General features: G+C 46.7%; 1 protein-coding gene across 1 annotated transcript in view; it reads right to left on the bottom strand.

Annotated features, from left to right (window-relative positions):
- Positions 1–18,156, bottom strand: part of pygmb (phosphorylase, glycogen, muscle b) — a 79,568-nt gene extending 61,412 nt beyond the window's left edge. Inside the window, exon 1 of the mRNA XM_060929184.1 lies at positions 17,804–18,156. Coding sequence (XP_060785167.1) covers positions 17,804–18,046 — 243 coding nt within the window. The 5' untranslated portion in view covers positions 18,047–18,156. The remainder of the gene's footprint in view (positions 1–17,803) is intronic.
- Between the last annotated feature and the right edge of the window lie 933 nt (positions 18,157–19,089).

Here is a 19,089-nt window from a genome sequence, read left to right as displayed (position 1 = left end):
ACCTTAGGATTGGTGCACTCATAGAATAATCATAACCACAATAAAACATCATGCAAAATATTTAATCACCATCATAACTCCATTTTCCACAGACCCAAAACCAATACGATCGTGTGTTTTGATCTAAACGGAAAGCCTCAGGGTCGAGGTCACTACCTCACCAAAAGTAGTAACTTAAAATCACTACGCCATAAATTTCGTTATAAATCTGTGATTGTTTTTTAAAACGAAAGCTGAAAGTTAGGTATAGAATATGTTTCTTACAGAATATGTTACGATGGTAGCTGGTCTTGTATGAATTTCTGAGCTATAAAATGAGTCGTGGTCTATTTTTTACCGTAGCATGTTATTTGTGTGCGGGGAAGGACACACATTAACAATTTGCATGTGTAGAATGGAATTTTCCACTCCAACAGTTAGAAGTTGATCGTGCTTCCATTTGCGGTCTCTGTTACGCGGGTGATCTGTTCGGACGTTATCACTGAAAAGGGGAGTTTTGACAGTTTTATTTGGTTTTAGTCTTGCAGTATAAGGCAGTAGAATGTTTTTTCATCTTACTTTCATATTTCGTAGTGTTTGTGTATTTTTGGCCAATATTTTGCAACCATGGTCAATTTAGATCAAACTTTTAATAGAATCTACGGCCAGTCATTTTGCCCCGCCCCTGCCTCGCGCTCTGTCCGGTGCGGTAGTGATGTCCCGTTGCCCCATGCGCCGCAGCAGAGACCCGCGCGACCTTCAGCCGGTACAGTCGCTGTTCTTTTACCACCGCCGTTATTCTCATCTTTCCGATGTGTTCTTGATTTTTCCATCGTGTCCTATTTCGCCGTATCAAATCCCCAAACTGCATCATATTATTCATATTTAAGTGAAGAATCAATTCAGTCATCATAACTTGGCATTTTTAACCCAAGCAATCAAAAAGAGGAAATTTATTCAATATTTTCACTCATCTGTGAAGGAGGGGCTTTAATTCTTCATGATGGAGTTATCTCATCTCATTATCTCTAATGAGCTTTATCCTTCTACAGGGTCGCAGGCAAGCTGGAGCCTATCCCAGCTGACTACGGGCGAAAGGCGGGGTACACCCTGGACAAGTCGCCAGGTCATCACAGGGCTGACACATAGACACAGACAACCATTCACACTCACATTCACGCCTACGGTCAATTTAGAGTCACCAGTTAACCTAACCTGCATGTCTTTGGACTGTGGGGGAAACCGGAGCACCCGGAGGAAACCCACGCGGACACGGGGAGAACATGCAAACTCCACACAGAAAGGCCCTCGCCGGCCACGGGGCTCGAACCCAGGACCTTCTTGCTGTGAGGCGACAGCGCTAACCACTACACCACCGTGCCGCCCATGATGGAGTTATTTTATATGGAAATCAATTTTACAAAAGCATTTGAATTGTAATCAAAAATATTTTCCACAGTGGAGGCCAGATAAAGCAAGATACTATCTTTATTCTTATTAAACATGACAAAAGAAACATGGAGTGTTAGGTAAATGCAAAAAAAAAAAGTAAAATTAGAAAAAAAAATTTTGACCATAATGTCCCAAATGAGAGAGCAGTTTCTGAGACGGACCCGTATCTTCAAATTTACTTCCTAGGGTGAGAATAACGAGCATCATTAGGCTGTGAATATTTAGCTCATATGACTGTATTTTCATGAAATAAACCCCAGCAAAAATAAGCTTATTTTGACTCATACTATATTATAGTTCTAAAATTATAAAAATAGGTAAAACCTGAGTGAAAATGATCAGAGTTGACTGTACTTTGATGGCATCCATTCCTTACGATTTAGATTCACCAGTCACTGATGTATCATTTTTGTAAAAATTTCTGTAGTTTTCTCTTCCTGATGCCATATCCTTGACTTGCAACCACGTGATCAAAGTGTGCAACATCCTGAGTGCCCGCCATGATGGTGGATAAACAAAGCAACTGGGACGGCAGCTGCTGAAAGCGTGTCTGTAAACAATGCTGAATTTCCTCAGTATTACCACGATTTGAACGCTCAAGCAAAGATTCGATACAAAGGGAAGATAGATATGTGCGGTTTTGACCCATATTATTTTAAAAAGTCAGACTTTTCTGAAGATAAGACGCTTCTACCAACCATCGAGTACCCAGATATCGCGTTCTATCGGGTTTGGCTGCTGAAGAATCAAGTCCGACCTTGGATGAAACATAGCCCATTTTCTGAGCGGGTGCCCAGTCTGGATTGTTTCTATCGTATAATTTTGTTGCCGCTCCTAGAAGCGAAATGGTAATACGTGTTAAAATGATAACCAAGTGAACCACGACAAGAGAACGCTCATTTTATGGCAAAATTCTCGCAACACGAAATAAAAATTTTCCATGATATTATCAAGAAAGCTTTTGAATCTCACTTGAGATAAAATGATGACTGCAAACACGAGCTGTTTTGGTTTTAGCCTCTGTTAGATCAGCCCTGCCGATGTTGTTCAGCCGTGCTCGTCTCCTCTCCGTACTAAGCCTCAGAGTTTCCTCGCCCTCTTTCCGAATCACGGATGGAATTCTAAAAAAATCAGAACGTGCCATGGTCACGAGTACTGTTGGGACCACAACCGTATACAGCACAAAGATATGGCAAAGAACGCTTAAAGCAGTGGAAGACTGTCGCGCACACATGACTATAGTGTTTTGTATGGAATGTCACTTGACCCCGCATTTCTATATCCACCAGCATAGCCAACATCCGGGTTTTTAATTGGCTTTGACGTCACTTGAAAGTCAAGGATTGCACTCGGAATGCAGAAACACCTTTTTATCGCAGTTTGAACAAACGAAAACTGAACAAAAATTGACCACGTCCTTTCCGCACTACTTCATTGTATTTGACCTTTAACATGGCTGCCATGTGAAACGTGACGTCACATGAAAAACCCTCCATTTATTCTGGAATAAAATTTGAATTTGTTCTTTCATCGACACGCTGGTCTGTTTTCACTTCGGCAAACAGAGTCTTACATTACCCACAATGCTATCTGACCATCTGTTGATAGTGGTGCCAGTGGGATTTAACTCAAGTTTCATCTCTGTTTTCCAGATATCATAAATCAATACAGTAATAATTATAATCAAACATTGTGTGTTCACACAGCGTTCAGATTGATCAGGTTGTTAATCCATGACCTAGACATACACACACGGTCAGGCAAGTGAGGGTTCAAGTGCATATTCTGGACCAATTTCATGTTTTGTTTTTTATATGAAAGTATGTCCCTTTACACACTCATCCAGAGGGATAATTTTGCACAAGGCCATCTGTCTACAGCAGAAAAAAATAAAACAAAACGCGTCTGGAAAAATCCCAAGGGAGTCTGGAGCCAGATTCATGACGTCACCTGCAGAAGCGCCAGCAGGCTGCGCGAGCTTTGCACGGTTTCAGTGCACAGCCTGTGTACACCAAGCGCTCCCATTTCTCTATCACTGTCCGGTCTTTTGGGAAATGATGAGTACTAATCCCATCAAGATTGGTGTTGCTACACCCTCCTACGATACATCTGTTAACCATTTTAATAATTACGCGATAACGTTGAAGAAATTTGCAGAAAACCAAATGCAATATTGTTTTCTCATAAACAAACCAGCGCTGACGTAGGATTCAGAGGGAGGCGTCCCGCACATGACGTCACGAAAATCAATGTTTGCCGGGAAATCCAAATGCCAAGTTTTTTCAGAGGTGGACCAATTCGCCTCAAATGGCTTGATTTCAACTGAATTTTTCTGGTATTGCGCAAGGTACAAAAAAAATTGCAGAGAATGCAGAATGTGACAGATATTTGACCAAAGTTTAGTATAAAATAGGAGAATTACAGTGATGTTGCTCCTGAATTTACCCATGATATGCACTTTAATGTTGCCATTCCGAGCTGTGTGTGGGGAGTGCAGAGTCCTGTCAGCCGTGTGCGTGTTCGACAGTCCTTCACTACAATCTGTCAGCAAGAGTTCTCTCTGTCTGGATCACCTTTGATTACACTTATGGTCTGTCACTACCACGAATGAAGTAGCAAGAACAACTGTGTGTGTGAGAGAGTGAGTGACCTGGCATTTGTGCTTGGGTATAAATAACTGCACTATGCCTCTGAAAAGGTCTGACTGTGTTTGTGAAGAGAACAGGCATTCATCCTGAATGGTCACACTCACACACTCCATGACAACACACAGACTTCTGTTTTTTTCCAAAAGGTGACATCATTTCATCAACGCAGCTACATTTGCACACCAGCAGAACGTAATTTCATGTTGTGAACGTGAGTTGCACTGAGCTCTCCAGCCATACAGCAGAGGAGATAAAATCAGCTCGCTTCCTCTCTGCCTCTCAGTCTGCAGCCCAAATGCACGAACCTCAACCCGAACATTGCACTTATGTAACAGGGTTGCCAGATTGTACTCATCAACTCCATCCCATTCATGAACATAATTCCATGCAAATCATTTACCAATTCCAAACATATCCTATGACTGACAAATAAATAATTTAATCAATTAATTGATAGCTTCTTAATTTTAAATCAATCTGTGGAGACAGGAAATTAGGGCGACATGGTGCTGTCGTAGTTAGCACTGTCGCCTCACAGGAAGAAGGTTCTGGGTTCAAGCCAAGTAGCTGACAGGGTGGAGTGTGGAGTTCTGTGTGGAGTTTGCATGCATTTCCTCCTGGTGCTCCCGGTTCCCCCATTGTTCAAAAGATATGCAGTTAGGTTAACATGGCTGAAGGACCCTTGAGCAAGGCACTGAATCCCCAACTGTTCCCTGGGTGCTGCAGCATAGCTGCCCACTGCTCTGGGTATACAGTTAGGTCCATATATATTTGGACACTGACACAAATTTTGGTTTTTTACTTGTTTACTGAAACATATTCAAGTTATAGTTATATAATGGACATGGACATAAAGTCCATACTTTCAGCTTTCATTTGAGGGTATCCACATTAAAATTGGATGAAGGGTTTAGGAGTTTCAGCTCCTTAACATGTGCCACCCTGTTTTTAAAGGGACCAAAAGTAATTGGACAATTGACTCAAAGGCTATTTCATGGGCAGGTGCGGGCAATTCCTTCGTTATGTCATTCTCAATTAAGCAGATAAAAGGCCTGGAGTTGATTTGAGGTGTGGTGCTTGCATTTGGAAGATTTTGCTGTGAAGAAAACATGCGGTCAAAGGAGCTCTCCATGCAGGTGAAACAAGCCATCCTTAAGCTGCGAAAACAGAAAAAACCATCCGAGAAATTGCTACAATATTAGGAGTGGCAAAATCTACAGTTTGGTACATCCTGAGAAAGAAAGAAAGCACTGGTGAACTCATCAATGCAAAAAGACCTGGACGCCCACAGACGACAACAGTGGTGGATGATCGCAGAATAATTTCCATGGTGAAGAGAAACCCCTTCACAACAGCCAACCAAGTGAACAACACTCTCCAGGAAGTAGGTGTATCAATATCCAAATCTACCATAAAGAGAAGACTGTATGAAAGTAAATACCGAGGGTTCACTGCACGGTGCAAGCCACTCATAAGCCTCAAGAATAAAAAGGCTAGATTGGACTTTGCTAAAAAAACATCTAAAAAAGCCAGCACAGTTCTGGAAGAACATTCTTTGGACAGATGAAACCAAGATCAACCTCTACCAGAACGATGGAAAGAAAAAAGTATGGTGAAGGCGTGGTACAGCTCATGATCCAAAGCATACCACATCATCTGTAAAACATGGCGGAGGCAGTGTGATGACTTGGGCATGCATGGCTGCCAGTGGCACTGGGTCACTAGTGTTTATTGATGATGTGACACAGGACAGAAGCAGCCGGATGAATTCTGAGGTATTCAGAGACATACTGTGTGCTCAAATCCAGCCAAATCCAGCCAAACTGATTGGTCGGCGTTTCATAATACAGATGGACAATGACCCAAAACATAAAGCCAAAGCAACCCAGGAGTTTATTAAAGCAAAGAAGTGGAATATTCTTGAATGGCCAAGTCAGTCACCTGATCTCAACCCAATTGAGCATGCATTTCACTTGTTAAAGACTAAACTTCAGACAGAAAGGCCCACAAACAAACAGTAACTGAAAACCGCTGCAGTAAAGGCCTGGCAGAGCATTAAAAAGGAGGAAACACAGCGTCTGGTGATGTCCATGAGTTCAAGACTTCAGGCAGTCATTGCCAACAAAGGGTTTTCAACCAAGTATTAGAAATGAACATTTTATTTACAATTATTTAATTTGTCCAATTACTTTTGAGCCCCTGAAATGAAGGGATTGTATATAAAAAATGCTTTAGTTCCTCACATTTTTATGCAGTCATTCTGTTCAACCCACTGAATTAAAGCTGAAAGTCTGAACTTCAACTGCATCTGAATTGTTTTGCTCAAAATTCATTGTGGTAATGTACAGAACCAAAATTAGAAAAATGTTGTCTCTGTCCAAATATTTATGGACCTAACTGTATGTTGACTGCTTAAGAGGAGGAATTTCAATAAAGGCTTCTTGAAATGACAAATATGGGCGGCACGGTGGTGTAGTGGTTAGCACTGTTGTCTCACAACAAGAAGGTTCTGGGTTTGAGCCCAGCAGCTGGCGAGGGCCTTTCTGTGTGGAGTTTGCATGTTCTCCCCGTGTCTGCGTGGGTTTCCTCCGGGTACTCCGGTTTCCCCCACAGTCCAAACACATGCAGGTTAGGTTAACTGGTAGCTCTAAAATGACCGTAGGTGTGAGTGTGAATGGTTGTTAGTCTCTCTGTGTCAGCTCTGCAATAACCTGGAGACTTGTTCAGGGTGTACCCCGCCTATAGGCTCCAGCTTGCCTGCAGCTACAGATAATGGATGGATGGAAATGACAATCTGGCAACATTGAGACAGATGATTCACAAGGGTAAAAGGATGCAGAAGATGCAGTTTTTGACGACAAAAAAGACAAGTATTAAACATACAATCTTAGTATCCTTATAAGGACCTTCCACTGGCATCATCATGATTAATGCAACCGCTGTTATTATTATTGCTCGGTTTACACCTAAATCTAACCCCAACCTTTACCTTATTAACCAAAAAGCAACCTTTGTCGCTTTTAGCTTTCTTTGTAGGGGACCAACCAAATGTCCTCAAAAGGTCAAACCTGTCCGACTGGCTCTTCCAATGTTTATTTGGCCGACTCATATACACATTATATATATATATATATATATATATATATATATATATATATATATATATATACATACACACACACACACACACACATTATATATATATATATATATATATATATATATGGGTCCGTCTCAGAAACTGCTCTCTCATTTGGGACATTATGGTCAAAAAAATTTTTTTTCTAATTTTACTTTTTTTTTTTGCATTTACCTAACACTCCATGTTTCTTTTGTCATATTTAATAAGAATAAAGATAGTATCTTGCTTTATCTGGCCTCCACTGTGGAAAATGCTTTTGTAAAATTGATTTCCATATAAAATAACTCCATCATGAAGAATTAAAGCCCCTCCTTCACAGATGAGTGAAAATATTGAATAAATTTCCTCTTTTTGATTGCTTGGGTTAAAAATGCCAAGTTATGATGACTGAACTGATTATTCACTTAAATATGAATAATATGATAGTTTGGGTATTTGATATGGCAAAATAGAACACAATGGAAAAATCAAGAACACACCGGAAAGATGAGAATAACGGCGCTGGTAAAAGAACAGCGACTGTACCGGCTGAAGGTCGCGCGGGTCTCTGCTGCGGGGCGCGAGCAACGGGACATCACTACCGTACCCGAGGGAGCGCGAGGCGGGGGCAGGGCAAAATGACTGGCCGTAGATTCTATCAAAAGTTCGATCTAAATCGACCATGGTTGCAAAATATCGGCCAAAAATACACAAACACTACAAAATATGAAAGCAAGATGAAAAAAAAACATTCTATTGCCTTATACTGCAAGACTAAAACAAAATAAAACTGTCAAAACTCACCTTTTCAGTGATGACGTCCGAACAGATCACTCACGTAACAGAAAGACCGCAAATGGAAGCACGATCAACTTCTAACTGTTGGAGTGGAAAATTCCATTCTACACATGCAAATTGTTAATGTGTGTCCTTCCCCGCACACAAATAACACGCTACGGTAAAAAAATAGACCACGACTCATTTTACAGCTCAGAAATTCATACAAGACCAGCTACCATCGTAACATATTCTGTAAGAAACATATTCTATAACTAACTTTCAGCTTTCGTTTTAAAAAACAAAATTGCAGTTCTATTTTGTTTCTCCTGACCGCCAGAGGCGGTGCTTTCAGCACATGGATATCCATCACACGAACGTGCAGGTCGAGTAATAGTAACAACAAAGTCACGTGTGACCTGGGTGACGTCACCCCGTGACCCCGGCACAAAAGACCGGTGAACCCAGGAAGTGACCTCTTGCATCTTCTCGCGTTTGCAGGTTGCGAGTTGGATTGGAATTTGGACAAAGCGCCGTGTTAGTTTCGTTACCCGTAGGGTTGGGGCTGTGCTTACGCATCCTCCAAGAAACTGCGTTAAGTCCACCAATTCTTTTTCTCTTGTCGTTATATTCGTATTGATTTGTTACTGTTGGGACCCAACAGTTACTCCGTTAGCTGAGTGCTCTCGCTCGGTGGAGTTAGCTGATTAGCCCTCCGAGGCGGTGTCCTCGCCGCTGGAGGCCGGCTTGTTTTCGTTCAGGTAAGCGGTTATCATTCATTTAAATTAAAGCGGTGTTTCTCGCCGCTGTTTGTTATCAGTTCTGTGGCGCACGGCGCCTATCTGTGTTAATATTATCGACCGCCTTGTTTTGTGTAACCTTGCCTCCGGCCTGCTCACGGGCCGGCTGTCTTGTGTGTTTTAGCGGCGTAAGATGTCTTCTCACGCTAGTGAGTGACCGTTTAGTTGCGGCCCCGACCACGGGTGTGTTCGCCCGGTCGTTTTTCGTTGCCGCCTGATTGTTTATTTTGGGATACTTACTTGGGGTGTTCTCGCCCTATTTTTTAAGTTCCCTTCTGCCAGCCAGGTGTCATGGACCTATTCTCTTGCTGCGCCAACTGCCGGGCCCCCCTTGAGTCGGAGGACGGCCACCGCGAGTGCCCCTCGTGCCTGGGTATTGATCACCTGCGGCAGGGGCTGACGGACATGGCCTGCGCAGACTGCATGTGCCTGAGCGTGGCTGCGCGGACCGCCAGGCTGGCTCGGATGGATCCTCCGTCTGACATCCCCCGGGCCTCGGAGGGACAGGACATGGTGCCGGCTGCAGCAGCGGGGCCCAGCAAGCGCCGTGGGGCTCCCCCACACGTCTCCGCTTCCAAGGCGAAAAAGAAGCGCTCGGGCGATTTGGCTCGGAAGGTGGAGGTGATGTCCGCCGAGCTGGAGGAGATGAAGGCCCTGCTGGCGAATCTCCAGCCTCCGCCACAGGGCAGCAGTGTTCCCGCAGCCACTCCATCTGCCTGGCAGCCCGACCGTTCGCCATTACCACCGCTTCTGTCACCGGCCATCGATGCACGCAGCCTGGATGAGCTGTCGATCCGGGCGTCGGAGAGCTTTGACTGCGGTGGGTCTGACGGTCACGACTCCACCTCTCCGGCCGGTTCCCAGGCCACCAGCCATGGCACCGTGGCAGCGTCGGAAGGCGGACGCTCATCCATCCAGCCAACGCTGAGGGCTACATTGGCCCGTCTGGGGTTGGACACGCCCCCGGTGGCCCAGCATCAGAGCGCTTTCTTCAGAGGCTCCACACAGCCTTCCTCGTTGTCTGTTCCGCCCTCGGCCCCATACATCGAGGAGTTACAGAGGTGTTGGGCGGACCCTAGACACCTTTCCCACCTCCCTAGTGACTGCAGGGCCCTGGCAGCAATGCAGGACGCCCCTACCTACGGCCTCCAGCAGATGCCCAACATTGAGCCCTCCGTGGCTGCCCTCGTCCTTTCGCCCAACGAGGCTCTGCGGCCTGACGCCCGATGCCCCCGCGCTCAATGCCGTGCGACCGACGACCTCATTGTGCGGGGATACGACACGGCAGCACGAATGGGTCGTATTGACAATTCCATGTCCTATCTGCTGCTGGCCCTCGCCCAGACGCTGGAGGGGACGAGCGCGGCATCACGGGAGCTGTGCGACGCGGCTCTCCAGGCCTTTGCCTACTTGTCGCGGGAACTGGGCCGGCTGATGTCGTATCTCACCCTCGCCCACCGGCAGATATGGCTGGCGCAGTCCCCTCTGGCCGAGCCCGACCGGCGTGTGCTGCGCTCTCTCCCTGTTGTCCCCAGGGAGCTGTTTGGTGAGGCCGCTCAGCAAGCCCTGGACCGGAGTGCCCAGGTCATCCAGGTGCGACAGCAGTTCACTGGCCTCCGCCAGGTCCACCACCACGGCAACGCTGCCCAGTCCTTCAGGGGGCCCACACCGACTCTGTCTCGGCCACGCACCCGCCAGGAGACCAGACGGGTTGATGACTTTCGTCGCCCCACCACCTCCCAGACCCGCGGCGCCGCCCCCTACACCCAGTCCGCTCCTCGTCGCCCCCATGGTGACCGACGGGGGCGGTCTGGGCGGCGCTGACATCAGCGCGCCGGCGGTCGGCCGCTTTTCCAGCGAACAGCTCCAAAGCTGGAGAGCGTTGACCCCAGACCCCTGGGTGCTGGTGACCCTCACAGAGGGTTACCGCATCCAGTTCTGCCGCCGACCGCTGCATTTTCATGGGGTCAAACACACCACCGTGAGCCATCCGGGGAAGTCCCTCATCCTCCGGCAGGAAATTGCCACCCTCCTGGAGAAAGGAGTAATCTCTCCCGTCGACAGGCAGAGACAGCAAGGTGGGTTCTACTCCAGGTATTTTCTGGTTCCGAAGAAGGACGGCGGTATCCGCCCGATCCTCGACCTGAGGTCCCTCAACTCCCACTTGAAGACCATGAGATTCCGCATGCTGCATACAGTGGATGTCTTACACCACATCCAGGCGGGCGACTGGTTTACCACCGTCGACCTGAAAGACGCCTACTTCCATGTTCCCATTGCGCCACACCACAGGCAGTTCCTGTGGTTTGCCTTTGAGGGCCAGGCTTTCGAGTTCAATGTTCTGCCCTTTGGGATATTGCTGGCACCCCGTGTGTTCACCAGGTGTGTGGCAGCGGCATTGGCACCACTTCAGGCAAGGGGTTTGCGTGTCCTGCCTTACCTGGACGACTGGCTCGTCTGTTCACGGTCAGCAGCTCAGGCCCACACCGACATCGCGACTGTGCTCTCACATGTCGCAGAGCTGGGGCTCAGGATGAATTACAAGAAGAGCTCGCTGGTGCCCAGCCAGGAGACGACTTTCTTGGGCATGCACCTGGATTCGAGGTCGTTGATGGCAACCCCCTCCCAGACCAGGATCCACAACATCCGCCTGCTGCTTGGCCGCTTCGGATGGGGCAGATCACTCGCCCTGAAGACCTTTCAGCGCCTGCTGGGCATGCTTACAGCAGCCTCCTCTCTGGTCCCGCTGGGACTCCTGGACTTACGCCTGCTTCAGAGGTGGCTCAACGGTCTCCACCTCCACCCGGCGCTACACGGGCGCAGGCTCGTGAAGGTGACGGATACTTTTTTCAGGCTCCTCCGTCCATGGAGGAGGAGGGCTTACCTTCTGCGGGGTGTTCCGCTGGCGGCTATCCCCTCCCGGAGGGAGGTCATCACCACGGATGCTTCCCTGGGAGGTTGGGGTGCAGTCTGGTAATGCCGGACCATCAGAGGCTGCTGGAGTCCAGGGCAGAGACAGCAGCACATCAACGTGCTGGAGCTACGGGCTGTGTTCCTCGGCCTACAGCACTTCCTCCCAGGCCTGGCCGGCAGATACGTTCTGGTGCGGACGGACAACGCTACGGTAGTGTACTACATCAACCACCAGGGAGGCACCAAGTCCCTCCAGTGCTTGGAAGTGGCCGGCCAACTTCTGCGGTGGGCCCATCGACATCTCTCGAGCCTGCGTGCCATGTACTTGCCAGGCACTGCCAACAGGGCAGCGGATCTGCTGTCCCGCCAGGACCCCGATCCCGGGGAATGGAGACTCAACCCAGCGGTGGTTCTCGCCATCTGGGAACGTTTTGGCAGGGCAGAGGTGGACCTCTTTGCCTGCCAGGAGTCGACACACTGCCCTCTGTGGTTCAGCCTCCACGGCCCCAGCTCCCTGGGCCAGGACGCGCTGGCGCATGCTTGGCCGAGGCAACTGCTGTATGCCTTCCCCCCTCTGCCGCTGATCGTGCCGACCCTACACAGGGTTGCGATGGACCACCACAGGCTGCTGTTTGTCGCCCCTCGGTGGCCGGGCCGAGTGTGGTTTCCGAAGTTGCTGCAACTTCTGAACGGCGACCCCTGGTGCCTGCCAGTGAGGACGGACCTGCTATCACAGCTGGGAGGGCAGATCTGGCACCCGGATCCAGCCCGTCTGCAGCTCTGGGTGTGGCCGCTGAAGGACCAGACCCCCTGCTAGGTCTTTGTGAGCCAGCAGTGGTCAACACCATTGCAAGCTCTCAGGCACCCTCCACCAATACCCTCTACGCCAACAGATGGAGGATTTTCTCCAACTGGTGCTTGACTCGGGGGGAGGAGCCTACATGCTGCCCCCTGCCGACCATTCTACTGTTCCTCCAGTCTCTGTTTGACAAGGGTCTTACTCCTTCCACCATCAAGGTCTATGCAGCTGCCATCTCTGCTCAGCATGCCAGAGTTGGGGGAAGGACCGTGGGGTCCCACCCCTTGGTGGCACGTTTCTTGAAGGGTGCTCTCCGGTTGAGACCCCCCCGACGGAGCCGGGTACCCACATGGGATCTTCACTTGGTGCTGCAGGCTCTCTGCGACGCACCGTTTGAGCCCCTGCTCACGGCAGACATTTCATGGCTCTCCCTGAAGACTGCTTTTCTTCTGGCCATTACATCGACGAGGCGCGTCGGGGAATTACACGCGCTGTCAGTCAGTGGGGAGTGCCTGCAGTGGCACTCCGGCGACAGTGGGGTCACTCTGTGGCCTAACCCCTCTTTCCTCCCGAAGACCCTCTATGCTACCTTCGTCAACCAGCCCCTTAGCGTTGCGGCGTTCGAGGTGGGCCATGGTGAGAGGTCGGAACTTTTGTGCCCAGTTCGCGCCCTCAGGGTGTACGTGTCCCGTACGGAGGGCTTCCGTAGGAGTGACGCCCTGTTTCTGTGCCACACAGGGCCGAGGAGGGGTCTGGCGCTCTCTAAGCAGAGGCTATCCAAGTGGATAGTCGAGGCCATATTACATGCCTACAGGCACAGTGGCTCCCCGATTCCTCCGGCTGTCAGGGCGCACTCTGCACAGGGTGTGGCGGCCTCATGGGCATCACTGAAGGGCGTGCCCCTTTCAGACATATGCAGCGCAGCCTCCTGGGCTTCCAGCTGCACCTTCACCAGGTTTTACCGTCTTAATGTCGTCCCACATAATCCTGTGGCGACGGCCGTCATTCCAGGCCCATCGCAGCAGCACTGAGTACGGGTAGGCACTCCTCATGACCTGGTTGGTATTAGTCATCCATGTGCTGAAAGCACCGCCTTTGGCGGTCAGGAGAAATGAAATAGAACGAGGGTTATGTATATAACCGCGGTTCTATGAGTTTCGGATGACCGCCAGAGCTTGGCAGTCACTCGGAGTGTACACGAGAAGATTTGCCAAGAGGTCGCTTCCTGGGTTCACCGGTCTTTTGTGCCGGGGTCACGGGGTGACGTCACCCAGGTCACACGTGACTTTGTTGTTACTATTACTCGACCTGCACGTTCGCGTGATGGATATCCATGTGCTGAAAGCACCGCCTCTGGCGGTCATCCGAAACTCATAGAACCGCGGTTATATACATAACCCTCGATTTATAATTGAATTTTTATATGGTGTAGTGAGAAGTTACTCATTGATGCACATGTATTCTGTTTTGCTACTGCTCACCGAAGAGGAATGAAGGTGAGCAGTAGCAAAACAGAATACATGTGCATCAATGAGAATGGGGATGAGAGTGTAGTGAAGATGCAAGGAGTAGACGGTAAAGAGTAGACGGTAAAGTTGGTGAATTCAAGTACCTGGGGTCAACTGTGCAGGAAAATGGGGGCTGCGATAGTGAGGTGAGAAAGAGAGTGCAGGCAGGGTGGAGCAGTTGGAGAAGGATTTCAGGAGCCATTTGTGATAGGAAAGTCCCAGCAACAGTGAAAGGTAAGATGTATAAGACAGTAGTGAGACCAGCTGTGATGTATGGATTGCAGACCGTACCCTTAACGAAGAGACAGGAGGCAAAGTTGGAGGTGGCGGAGTTGAGGATGTTAAGGTTTGCGATGGGAGTGACAAGGTTGGACAGGATAAGGAACAGAGATGAGACTGAGATGGTCTGGGCACATCCTGAGAAGAGATGCAGAGCATGTGGCAAGGAGAATGTTGAGGATGGAGCTGCCAGGCAAACGAAAACGAGGAAGGCCAAAGAGGAGATACATGGATGTGGTGAGAGAGGACATGAAAGTGGCAGGTGTGGTCGAGAAGGATGCGGAAGACAGGGAGCAATGGAGATGAAAGATCTGCTGTAGCGACCCCTAATCGGGAGCAGCCAGAAGAAGATAATGATTTTAAGTTACTACTTTTGGTGAGGTAGTGACCTTGACCCTGAGGCTTTCCGTTTAGATCAAAACACACGATCGTATTGGTTTTGGGTCTGCGGAAAATGGAGTTATGACGGTGATTAAATATTTTGCATGATGTTTTATTACGGTTATGATTATTCTGTGAGCGCACCAATCCTTAGGTGTATAAAGTTACAACTTAAAATACAATTAGTGATAACTGTAGACTTTTCAGTGGACTACAACCTTTTTAAGGGAATGTGATGTAGTCAACCATTTATCATGTCCCAGATCAAGCCGCCATTTTTCCACACATTTGCAGAATTTTTGCCAAATTCTGAATAGAGTATTCACATCAAAGAGATATACGTCATTTCCCAGCTGGGAGGTCCGTATCGTGAAATACTGTGACCGAGGTCTTGAAAGTACTGAGCGAGGCCCTCTGGGCCGAGGTCAGTATTCAAGGCCGAGGTCACAGGATTTCACCATACGGACCGACCTTAAGCTGGTAAATAATATATTTATTTTTTTCTTTACCAAATTCTAACAGAAAACGAGAGCGCCCGAAAGGGAAAACCGAGCCGAGCCGCCATTCTGAATCCTCATTCAAGGCTGTAATGCAAATGGCTTCCTCCTCGGTATACAAGTGCACTTCCATGGCAGGGAAACAACTACATTTTGCCGCCTATGTAGTCCCCTATTTATACAAATAGGAGTCATTCAGGATTCAGCCATGATTTTGCTCGACCAAAGTTATACAGTATTATGACCTTTATGTTGCATAAATAAAGCCATTTGGTGAAACTTTGAAGAAGAGATTGTACTGGTTTAAAGTTTTTACCGAATGTAATATTATGTATTAGGATAACATGGTCCAAAATGGGCCTCATTAACTAATGAGATCAAACTGTTAGCAAGTTAGAGGTTTTTAGCTTTCTCCTGAAATGTTTTCTTTTATTTCTTCTTCCTCAGGGTAGTAAAACTCACTTTCGCTGTGAACACTGTCGTTATCGCCATCCATGCTGTAAAATTAATGCTATTTTGAATCCTCATTCACGGCTGTAATGCAAATGGCTTCCTCCTCGGTATACAAGTGCACTTCCATGGCAGGCGGCAAAATGTAGTTTTTTTCCCTATGTAGTACCCTATTTATACAAATAGGAGTCATTCAGGATTCAGCCATGTTTTTGCTCGGTGTTAGCAGCAGTTCCTGTTTTTTTTTTTTTAATAATATTTTTTTTTCTTTACCAAATTCTAACAGAAAAAAAACGAGAGCGCCCGGAAGGCAAAACCGAGCCAAGGCGAGCCGCCATTTTGAAGCCTCATTTACGGCTGTAATGCAAATGGCTTCCTCCTCGGTATACAAGTGCACTTCCATAGCAGGAAAAAAACTACATTTTGCCGCCTATGTAGTCCCCTATTTATACAAATAGGAGTCATTCAGGATTCAGCCATGTTTTTGCTCGGCGTTCACAGCAGTTACAGGTTTTTTTTTAATTATATATATATATATATATATATATATATATATATATATATATATATTTATATATATATATTTTTTTTCTTTACCAAATTCTAACAGAAAACGAGAGCGCCCGAAAGGGAAAACCGAGCCGAGCCGCCATTTTGAATCCTCATTCACGGCTGTAATGCAAATGGCTTCCTCCTCGGTATACAAGTGCACTTCCATGGCAGGAAAACAACTACATTTTGCCGCCTATGTAGTCCCCTATTTATACAAATAGGAGTCATTCAGGATTCAGCCATGTTTTTGCTCGGCGTTAGCAAGCTAGAGGTTTTTAGCTTTCTCCTGAAATGTTTTCTTTTATTTCATTTCTTCTTCCTCAGGGTAGTAAAACTCGCTTTCGCTGTGAACTGTCATTGAGCAATTCCAGCGTTATGGACGTGACACTTGAACTCAAAATGGCAACAAATGACCCAGTGCATGTTTTATTGTCTCCCAGTATTTAAACAGGTGTTGCATATTTTAAGGCTGTACCATACTGGAGAAGTGATAGAACAAGAACAATTCCCATAGTACATCTAGGGCATGCCAGAAAACCCCAATAAAAGATGCGTTATGGATGTGACAGAAAAAGTATCACTTTTCTTGGGTGACTGTACATTTTTACCAAACTCTATGAAATTGTAAACCTAATGTCGAAATGGAGATATCCGTTTGATAGAGGGGTCCAAGGTGAATATTAAAAAAATCTTTGTTTAAAATATTTTGTATTTCATGCAGAGTTTCGGAAGGAAAAGTCAGCGTTATGGATGTGACGAAATTCCATTATGGATGTGACGCGTCTGAAATAGACATGGCATATGTTTAGAAAATCAGCAATTTAACCACCATAACCCTTTGAAAAACTCTCTAAATATCAGCTAAAACTATCAAAGTTCTTAAATAATATTTAGGATGGCTATTGTTTTGCTGTTTTGTGGATTTTAGCATACATTTCTGTGGCTTGTGGCAATAATATAGAATTGTACATGATCAAAGTTGATTTTAGCTTGGGTTTTACATTATAAGAAAGAAAGACTGACAGTGACATATTAGGTTGGTTACAAATTGGTTCAACTTATTCACATCTGTAAAATACAGGCCTAGGTGATATCTCTGGGAGTGGTTTTGATGTATTACATGTTGCTTTATTTTTGCATGGTGAGGTTGACATTTACATGGAATTGCCCCGTTATCACTATCCATGCTGTAAAATTAATGCTATTCTCCTGAGAAATTCTGGCAAAAATAATTTTTAAAATAAATTTTATTAAAAAAAAAAAAGATGCTAATATACATGTCTTCCTCAGGGTAGTAAAACTCGCCAGCCAATCAGAGCGCAGGATTTGATGGCAACCGGACTGCGAAAAAAATAGCTTTATCTGGATTTGTTTCTTTCATCATTTTAGTTCAAATTAAAACCAATGTCACCATTCAAAAGCGAATAGTTTATTGACTGTGAGTATATACAGTATCCAGTTTCTGAGACAGACCTGTATACTGCGCAAAATGGCGGCGTGCTGAACTGCACACTCTGCACTGCACTGCACTCTGGGGAAGATGGCTGCTAACAGTGGACTAGCCTGTGCGTCACCATGGCAACCGCTCTACCCAGTGTGCTAGTGTGCGGTTTAGGACTGAACCGCTCAGCCGGAGTTCGTGCTTACTTTCGGGTCGGTTTCGTAGTAGTGCTGCTGTGTTCTGATCCATCTGCCCACTAGGTGATCCCTCACGGTGTTGGCCAGCGCGAGGTAGTAATCCCGCTTCGTAGCCACATTGCGGTCCTTGACGAGGGTGAAATGCAGGTGCCGGTTGAAGTTGGTTTTCAGGTCGGAGACATTTTCCACCCCGGCGAGGCCTCGGACCGAGATCTGTTTCCTCCTGTCCTGGTCGGTCAGAGGTTTGGGCATGGTGGCAGGATGAGAGCTCACAAGATCGTGAGCTGCAAAGACACCAAGCTTTAATTAATCTCTCTCTCTCTCAGCTGCTGCACAAGATATGAATCATTCACCAACGAGTCGGTTCTTTGAACCGGTTCATCCCAGAGAACCGATTCTCTTTTTATGATCGATACAGTGAATCAATAATGAATGAATCATTTTAACGAAGCTCAAACAGACCCAATAACATTAGTGCAGAGATTCGGACACTTTTGAGGGATTTTATGAAATGCAACACGTACGAGTCGAAAGTTATTCTGTGAATAATTTGGAATAGAGAGTAAGATTTTCGGAAATAACCCCAACCAGGTTAAAAATCACCCGTTTCGGAGATGAAAGAGTCGACTCTTGTTGTTGAACTGAGTCAAATCATCCGACTCACTGAAAAGAGCCGGAATTTCCATCACTCTTGAATAGTTCTTGCAGTGGATGAGCGGACTGGAGCTAGACAGGTTGCCAGATTGTGTGAATTTCCCGTCCAGCTGACCTAGTGATCAAAAGTATTTGCGCTTGGTGGGGGTGCATAATATCATAGCAAGCCTACCATATACAGTGGTGCTTGAAAGTTTGTGAACCCTTTAGAGTTTTCAATATTTTGCATAAATATGACCTAAAACATCATCAGATTTTCACACAAGTCCTAAAAGTAGATAAAGAGAACCCAGTTAAACAAATGAGACAAAAATATTATACTTGGTCATTTATTTATTGAGGAAAATGATCCAATATTACATATCTGTGACTGGTAAAAGTATGTGAACCTTTGCTTTCAGTATCTGGTGTGACCCCCTTGTGCAGCAATAACTGCAACTAAACGTTTCCGGTAACTTTTGATCAGTCCTGCACACCGGCTTGGAGGAATTTTAGCCCATTCCTCCGTACAGAACAGCTTCAACTCTGGGATGTTGGTGGGTTTCCTCACATGAACTGCTCGCTGCAGGTCCTTCCACAACATTTCTATTGGATTAAGGTCAGGACTTTGACTTGGCCATTCCAAAACATTAACTTTATTC

Source organism: Neoarius graeffei, chromosome 1 (genome assembly GCF_027579695.1).
Source record: "Neoarius graeffei isolate fNeoGra1 chromosome 1, fNeoGra1.pri, whole genome shotgun sequence".
Lineage (NCBI taxonomy): Eukaryota > Metazoa > Chordata > Actinopteri > Siluriformes > Ariidae > Neoarius > Neoarius graeffei.
This window is presented reverse-complemented; position numbering and strand designations above follow the sequence as displayed.